The sequence below is a fragment of the Sinocyclocheilus anshuiensis genome, unplaced genomic scaffold, assembly GCF_001515605.1.
Source record: "Sinocyclocheilus anshuiensis isolate Anshui unplaced genomic scaffold, SAMN03320099.WGS_v1.1 scaffold397, whole genome shotgun sequence".
Classification (NCBI taxonomy): domain Eukaryota; kingdom Metazoa; phylum Chordata; class Actinopteri; order Cypriniformes; family Cyprinidae; genus Sinocyclocheilus; species Sinocyclocheilus anshuiensis.
In genome coordinates, this window is record NW_015539841.1 from 362,542 (window position 1) to 371,149 (window position 8,608).

At 35.5% G+C, this 8,608-nt stretch overlaps 1 protein-coding gene across 1 annotated transcript in view; it reads left to right on the top strand.

Annotated features, from left to right (window-relative positions):
- Positions 1 to 5,263, top strand: part of LOC107684467 (gamma-aminobutyric acid receptor subunit delta-like) — a 35,009-nt gene extending 29,746 nt beyond the window's left edge. The window contains exons 6-9 of the mRNA XM_016480719.1: positions 266 to 403; positions 574 to 729; positions 1,308 to 1,516; positions 4,521 to 5,263. Of these exons, the coding sequence (XP_016336205.1) occupies positions 266 to 403; positions 574 to 729; positions 1,308 to 1,516; positions 4,521 to 4,826 (809 nt within the window). The 3' untranslated portion in view covers positions 4,827 to 5,263. The remainder of the gene's footprint in view (positions 1 to 265; positions 404 to 573; positions 730 to 1,307; positions 1,517 to 4,520) is intronic.
- Positions 5,264 to 8,608: the final 3,345 nt, after the last annotated feature.

Here is an 8,608-nt window from a genome sequence, read left to right on the forward strand (position 1 = left end):
AAGGAAAACTTGAAATCGCATCATATGACCCCTTTAAATAAGGTTTTTCATTATCTGTCTTTTTTTTTTTTTGCTTCTTTTATCATAACACTGACACTTCATCTTTTGAATTGCCTTATTTCTTAATTCTTACATATTACTTACTTTTATGTTCTCGTATGAACGTAACATTATGAGAGCATCATGTCTGAGTGAAAAGTAGAAATGTCATATGCAGCTGAAGGCAAACCAAGATATTTTCTTTTTCCTGTTGGTGGTTTTGCAGATGGCTACTCTTCAGAAGACATTGTGTATCACTGGTCAGAGAGTCAGAAACACATCCATGGGCTGGACAAATTGGAGCTGTCCCAGTTCACCATTACAGATTATCGCTTTGTCACAGAGATGATTAACTTTAAATCTGGTGAGGCTTTTCATCGACACTGTCTGATATATCTGATATTACTAAACTCTGACAAAACCTTAATTGCTAATGCTGCAGCAACTGTTGTTGTCATTTTTAATTATTTTATTTCTTTTACTCAAAAACTGCATTATATATTTTCAAGCCAAATATTGTCATTCTTGCAACAGCAGGGAGATTTCCACGTCTCAGCTTACGATTTCAACTAAGGCGTAACCGAGGCGTATACATAATCCAGTCCTACATGCCCTCCATCTTACTGGTTGCCATGTCATGGGTTTCATTCTGGATCAGCCAATCAGCTGTGCCAGCAAGAGTGTCTTTAGGTCCGTATTTCAGTGTTAATAGTGCTAATTTCATAAAACAAAGTTTATAAAATGTACATTTCACCATATATATTTTAATATTCTCCATATCTAATGTATTTAAAAAAGTAAAATTTGTATATTTAAAAAAAATCAATAGGTAAACATTTTATTTTTATAGTCCACTTTAGACATTTTACTGTAAGTAATTTTAATTTTTACTGTAAGTAATTTTGCAACTACAAGTCAACTACCAGTCATTAGAGTATTAGTAGATATAATATCGGCTAACACTTGATTTTGATGGTCCCCCAACAGACATTCTACTGACTAGTAACTGTTTTAGTGCATGTCAACTTATTACTTACCCTAACCCTAACCTAACAGTTTACTAATACTCAAATGAGTCAGTTGACATGTAGCTGCAAATTAATGAGAATTTGTTGACATGAAGTTGCAGTTACTTATGAATGTCTAAAGTGGACATTGAAATAAATTGAAACCAGTAATCAGTAAAAATTAGCACATTTAAAACAAATCACACACACAAATTAACCTGATAAGTTAAATGAATATTTCCATGTGTCCATTAACCTTAGGAATCACAACAGTGCTCACCATGACAACACTGATGGTCAGTGCTCGTTCATCATTGCCCCGTGCTTCTGCCATCAAAGCTCTGGACGTGTATTTCTGGATCTGCTACGTCTTTGTGTTTGCTGCCTTGATCGAATACGCTTTTGCTCACTATAATGCAGACTACAGCAAGAAGGAGAAAGCCAAAGTCAAGACGAATAAGAGTGCAGAGGTACCATCAAAAGATTCATTTTGCATAGAAGGGTGAAACTGTGTGCTGTAACTGACCCATCTCAGGACACCAAGTCTCAAGCATTTTATATACTCTCAAAACTCAAGTAGGGTGAATTCAGGTAAAGTGGGTCATTTAAAATTGTACTGTGCTCAGTGGGTTTACACTTTGAGAGCATAACAATGGTCTTTAATTAAAGGGACACTATTAAGAAAAAATTGTTTTGGCTAATGCTCTATGACCCTGGTGATTGTGGCTACATCTCATGTTCTATCAGTTATTTTGAATTTTACAAATGAATTGAGTAAACTTATTAATTTTACTCATAACCTAAGGTATATGCTTTTGGGTTTGTTAAATATGTTGTTAAATGTTTGTTTAAAAAAAAGTGACGTGACGTGGCGAAGTATGGTGACCCATACTCGGAATTAGTGCTCTGCATTTACCCATCCAAAGTGCACACACACAGCAGTGAACACACACACGGAGCAGTGGGCAGCCATTTTTGCTGCGGCGCCCGGGGAGCAGTTGGGGGTTTGATGCCTTGCTCAAGGGCACCTCAGTCATGGTATTGAAGGTGGGAGAGAGCACTCTACATTCACTCCCCCCACCCACAATCCCTGCCGGTACGAGACTCGAACCCCTAACCTTTGGGTTATGAGTCCGACTCTCTAACCATTAGGCCACGACTTCCCCAACTTTGTTACGACTTTGTTTGATTATGTGAGAGATAGGGTTCATTCAAACCCATACGAAAAATATATTTTAGTGTCACGTCATTAAAATCCACACAGTGACTGAGTTTACAAAAGTACTGAACATAATGGGGCGATTCCCCTGCCGAAAACATAGCAAGGCAACTGCTGGGTTCACTGTTGAAGGTCTAGCTTTCTGTAATAAGGTCCACTGAAGGTAAGTTGTGTTCATATTCAAGTTCTTGTTTAGTCAAAGTCAAGCCAAGCCAAGCCATGTCTTTGTTTATTGTGTATCTGCTCGTTCTTGGATTTTAAATGGGAGGTCTAATGCTATTTCATGCATTCCGAGTTATTTACACTGTTAAAGAGTTGGATTCTCATGCTAAACATGGCCAACATTTCCAATAATTATTTGAATGTAGGACAGAGTATTTCTATGCCAAATATACTCCTTCAGGGTTTGTATAAGTTTCGGAAAGTTTTTTTCGAGTATGGCCCTTCATGATGTAGTGGACAGCAGTCGACGACTGGAAAGCTTAATTTTGATTTGATCAGGCTTTGTGGACAACAAAGAATGCCTTTTGTCTTCAGATTAAACAACACTACCTCTTGTGGAGAGGGGGGTAACATAAACTGTAACACCCGTTCAGGAAGTGCTTTGTTCTCCCTCAAGGTTATCATTTGTGGAAGGCAGGATGAGGACTTCAGCATTCCAATCAAAACGCTGGAACTGACCAACTTGCAAATCCCTCCTTCTCAGGAAAGATTAAAAGATTCTCTTCAACACAAAGAAATATCCTAAGCAGTTGTGGTCTTTGCGCTAAGTACAAAATCGTTGTTGTTAAGCTGCTAAACTAAGTTGTTCTGATGAGAGACAAGGAAGCTCTGCAAGATGTAGATTTGCGGCGTTTGGAAACAGCAACAACGACCACAAGCTTAGTGACCACCATCTTCTGCAACAACTTCAGATCCTTCTCTTCAGCGATTCTTCTCCTGCGTGTTCCAGGTTGTCCGGATCTTCTGTACAGACTTCAGAACCTTCACCTTCAAGGCTCCTCCATTTGCGTGTTTCCAGACCAAGGACCTTCTCAAGAGTTCATCGTTCACTAGTGCTTCGTGTTCAAGACTGTGAAACAGATCAGACTCATTTCTTCCCACTGCAGCGTGGCCCAGGTCAATGCGTGTAAGACGTCACCGCCCAGATACGGAATGTACTGTAAATATCACTCTTTCCAAACCTCTTTCCAGAGACCATTGGCATTAGTGTGTATTGTCAGTTTATGATGATCGAATTTGCATTAGATTTTATATAGCTGATGTCAGTTAAAAACAAATAATCCCCCTCACTTCACTTGAGAATGGCTGAAGCCGTGTGTTATATCTTCTTTTTACTAAACTGCACTTGGGTTCTCACTATGCTCACCTCCAGTGGAAACATGACAGACAGACAGACAGACAGACAGATAGATAGATAGATAGATAGATAGATAGATAGATAGATAGATAGATAGATAGACTTTACCTGAAAAGACCGGAGTCCGGATTGCATTATCTCAAAATGTTTATTGTGATGTACCTTCAAAATAAAACTGAATTCAAATGAAATATTACAGCTGGACCTTAAACTTTACAAAGGTAATAAATAAATGAAAAACATCTGGGTATCTAAATTACAAGTTTAAATTACAAGCCCACTTTACCTGAATTTACATTTATATATATATATATTACGTCATGATAGAATGGCACAATATTGATTAAAGCCTTATACCTAATTCAGTTTAGAGGAGAATAAAAATTATTAATAATAATAAAAACAATAGTTAAATAATAATAATAATAATTCCTATCTATGACTTTTAATAAACAACTCCCTCATGTTTTTTTGCAGTCCATGGTAGATAGATAGATAGATAGATAGATAGATAGATAGACTTTACCTGAAAAGACCGGAGTCCGGATTGCATTATCTCAAAATGTTTATTGTGATGTACCTTCAAAATAAAACTGAATTCAAATGAAATATTACAGCTGGACCTTAAACTTTACAAAGGTAATAAATAAATGAAAAACATCTGGGTATCTAAATTACAAGTTTAAATTACAAGCCCACTTTACCTGAATTTACATTTATATATATATATATTACGTCATGATAGAATGGCACAATATTGATTAAAGCCTTATACCTAATTCAGTTTAGAGGAGAATAAAAATTATTAATAATAATAAAAACAATAGTTAAATAATAATAATAATAATTCCTATCTATGACTTTTAATAAACAACTCCCTCATGTTTTTTTGCAGTCCATGGTAAAGAATGGAAAGCAGGCCATGGTTCTGTTTTCGCTTTCTGTGGCTGGCATGAACCAGGGTCTCCTCGTCTCAAACAGGCAAAACAGGGCCCAGCGGGCCACTGACCCTCCTGGAGATCTGCATGAAGAGACTCGTGGCACTCAGTCCCGTCGGGCACAGAAGGAAAGCAGTGAAGAGAAGAAATGCTGCAAGTGTAAACCCATTGATGCTGATACCATTGATATCTACGCTCGTGCTGTCTTCCCTTTCACCTTTGCTGTAGTAAATGTCATCTATTGGGTGGCATACACAATGTAAGTGATTTATAAAATTTTGAGCTCTGCATGTATATAAATCAATAACCGATGTGACAACAGAACTATACAATTATTACAATATGACAATATCTGGATTATTAAGTCTTATCAATATGATGATTTAGAATATATTAAATGCATTATGTTGAATTCAGTTTTTTGGAAGAAAGGGGGTCTGCTGCATTTTAGAAGACTGATACATACCTCTGCATCTTTACAAATAGTCTTTGATGCTTTACAATGACATTTCCTTGTTGCTTTTTTGCTCTTTCATAATATTTGCACCAGAATATCCTTCTAAGTACTAGTATGAATGAACTAATGCAGAACGTTATACTGCTTTATGAATAAATCTCTTGTCTTCATTCCTACCTTCTCCATCTTTAAAATTTTCGGAAACACTTTCTATGAAGCCCGTATTTATAATACATTATAAGGGTATTCTTAAGGCATTATAATGAATGCATAATGCATTATAAAAAACCTTGTAATATGTTGTATTATCTCATGAATATTCATAAGAACAGTTTTAATATAATATTTACTTATTTGTGGTTATAGCTTTTAAGAGTATGATGATTTATAACACAATGAACACGTTGCATCCACTTTTACAATGGATTATATTTCTCATAGTTATAATGTATTATAAGTCTCATATCTTGCCATTTTTCTTATGCTACTTTACTTAAAGCGGTCAAAGACCACTTATAAGTAGTAATAATAATAATAATTTCAAAAAAATCTCTCAAACAGCCATAAGATCAGATATCAGATCAGATGAATGTGTAATATGACACATTTGCTTTGAACTATTTTTATTGTAATATCAGTTTGATTATTTTGATGGTACCCTTTAAACAGCTGTTGATAAGTGACTCTGCAACTACATATCAACTAGCGGTCGTATTAGTATGTCTGCTACTGTAAATATTTGCTAACACTTTATTTTGATGGTCACCCAACAGATAAACTGACTATAAGTGTCTTTGCATGTACGTCACCTCATTCTACCATCCTAGATTCTACCATTCTTGAGCATACTAATACTCTAATGAGAGTTAGTTGGCATGTAGTTGCAAAGTTGCTTATAGTCGATTGATTAAGGGGACCATCAAAATAAAATGTAACCATATAAAACATTGCATTTTTTTCAGTTGGGAGTATAAAGCTCACATCAATTAATTAACATTAGCTCCACAGGAAACACTCAAATAACACTCAACATCTAACCACTCACAAGCTGTAGTAAGATACTGTGCGGATCTTAAATAAACAATGTCAAGATATGATACAGTCCATTATTCTGTAAATGAAGTAGATTTAATATGGTGTTCATTGTGTGTTATAAATAATCATACTCTTAAACTTATAACCACAAATATGTGTAAGTATTATAATGTATTATAATTGTTGTTATGATTATTCATGAGTTGATATAACATATTATACGTTTTTTTATAATGCATTATGCATTAATTATAATGCCTTAAGAATACCCTTATAATGAATTATAAATACGGGCTTCATAGAAAGTGTTACCAAACTTTCTTCACAGAAAAGTTCAGCATTTTTGTTGCATTGGCAGGTATTTTGATGGTATCAGGTATCTAGATTTAATATAGATTAAATCTATATTACTGTTAAAATGGACTCTGACTTTGTCTTTTTTATGGGAAATGTGACAATATCTGTGTTTCTTGCAAATTAATGTTGTTCTCAATTAAAATTAAGAGCTGTCCGAATTATTCATGTAAAATTTGATATTTTTCTGTGTGCATTCTCTTACATAGTGTTTATCATAAAATTTAGCATTATCCCAGCAATGGGGTTGAAATACAAGCAATTTTATGGAAAAACATATGACATATGAGAACCCTGCCCACAACTAATGATGTTATGCATGAGAGTTTGTATCAGTATTGCTGATGAAGGTAGTGATGTTATTCTGAGCAATTTATCCCTTGTTCAATATCTTTTATTTTGCTTTTTCTTTTGTCAGAGGCAGCTCTAATTCTGCTTTTGTTCTGAAGTGTCACATTTGTACCACAGCAAAATTTGCGATTGTCATGACAATCAGCACATTGTTTTTGTGCATGAAAATGAACATGATTTGAAAATGATTTATTATTTCCTGCTTCTTTTTTTTTTTTTGGTAAATATATTAATGCCACCACTCTGTGGTAAGTCGGTGAGGGGCCCTTGGCACCAGGTTGATAAATAAAAACTCTTCTTGTCACCCAAGATTGGAGTGTTTTGAGATTGGATTGGGAAATGCCTATGAACTAATATTAATGATTACTCTTAACATATCCTGATCAGAACTCATGGTAGAGTGTCGTATAGTGTGGTGTCTCTGATCCACATTGCAACAATAGGTGTGCTCGACTTGAAGCAGCACTGTGCAGAACGGTCAATGTATGACATCAAAGTATCTTGAGAGCAATTCAAACACTTCTACTGTTAATGGTGGTGATGCACTAATGCAGGGCTATTCAATTTTATTCTGACCCTGTTTAATTAAACACATCACAACCAGATAATCAAGGTAATCGTCATGATTACTTGATTATTACAGGCAGGTGTGTTTGATTATGGTTAACTAAACTCTGCAGGTTCTGCAGGAACAGAATTGGATAGCTCTGCACTAAAGTAGCCTATGTAAAGCAATATTTAACAAAAGTTAAATATAACGTTTTTTACTTAACATGTATTCCCATTTTTCCATGCAAACACCTCAATCTGTAGAACTCAATCTGAATGAAATTTCCGTCAGATTGAAAGGGGTGGTGTATACCTGTAATAATCTGATCAACAAGTCAAGTCAAGTCAAGTCACCTTTATTTATATAACGCTTTTAACAATACAGATTGTGTCAAAGCAACTGTTCAGCATTAATTAGGAAAATAGTGTGTCATTAATGCAAAATGATAATAGTAAACACTCATTTTTCAGTTAAAGACAGTTCATCATTCAATTCAGTGATGTCATCATCCAGCTCAGTTCAGTTTAAATAGTGTCTGTGCAATCAAGTCGACGATATCGCTGGAAATTACCGTAAGTGTCCCCAACTAAGCAAGCCAGAAGCGACAGCGGCAAGGAACCGAAACTCCATCAGTGACAGAATGGAGAAAAAACCTTGGGAGAAAACAGGCTCAGTCGGGGGGCCAGTTCTCCTCTGACCAGACGAAACCAGCAGTTCCTTCCTGGTTCTAGTAAGAACTCTAGCTGCTGCATTTTGGACCACCAACAAGAAAACTATGCATCTAAATGCTCAAAAATACCTTGCACACATGCGCAGAGCTTTGATGCATATGTTTACTGTAACAATGGTTGACACAGAGAGGGTAGGATCCAAGTGCAAAACATTTTATAAAAATAAAAGTAAATCCAGACACGGGGAAACAAAGGCAAAAAGAATATATCAAGACAAAAAACAGAACTGACAACACCACATGTGAAACATGCAATAAGAACAATATCAGACAACAAAGGATTACAATGATTAAATTGAAAAACAGGCTACTTTAATCCAGACTTTAAAAAAAAAATCATTTTTGAGACATTTATTAACTTGAGATTTATTAGTTCTAGACTAGGGAGTCACAGACTAAGGTAAATAAGGACTAATCAGCTACTCTTTGTGAAACCAGGGATGGAACCTTAAAAAACAGTAGCATGATGTGGAACTGGAGTAAATCATCCAACCAAACAATAGCTTGCTTGTAGTCACATGATTCTGATGTGCAAAATTCAGATGGAGGGCAGGAAGTGAAAATCAGA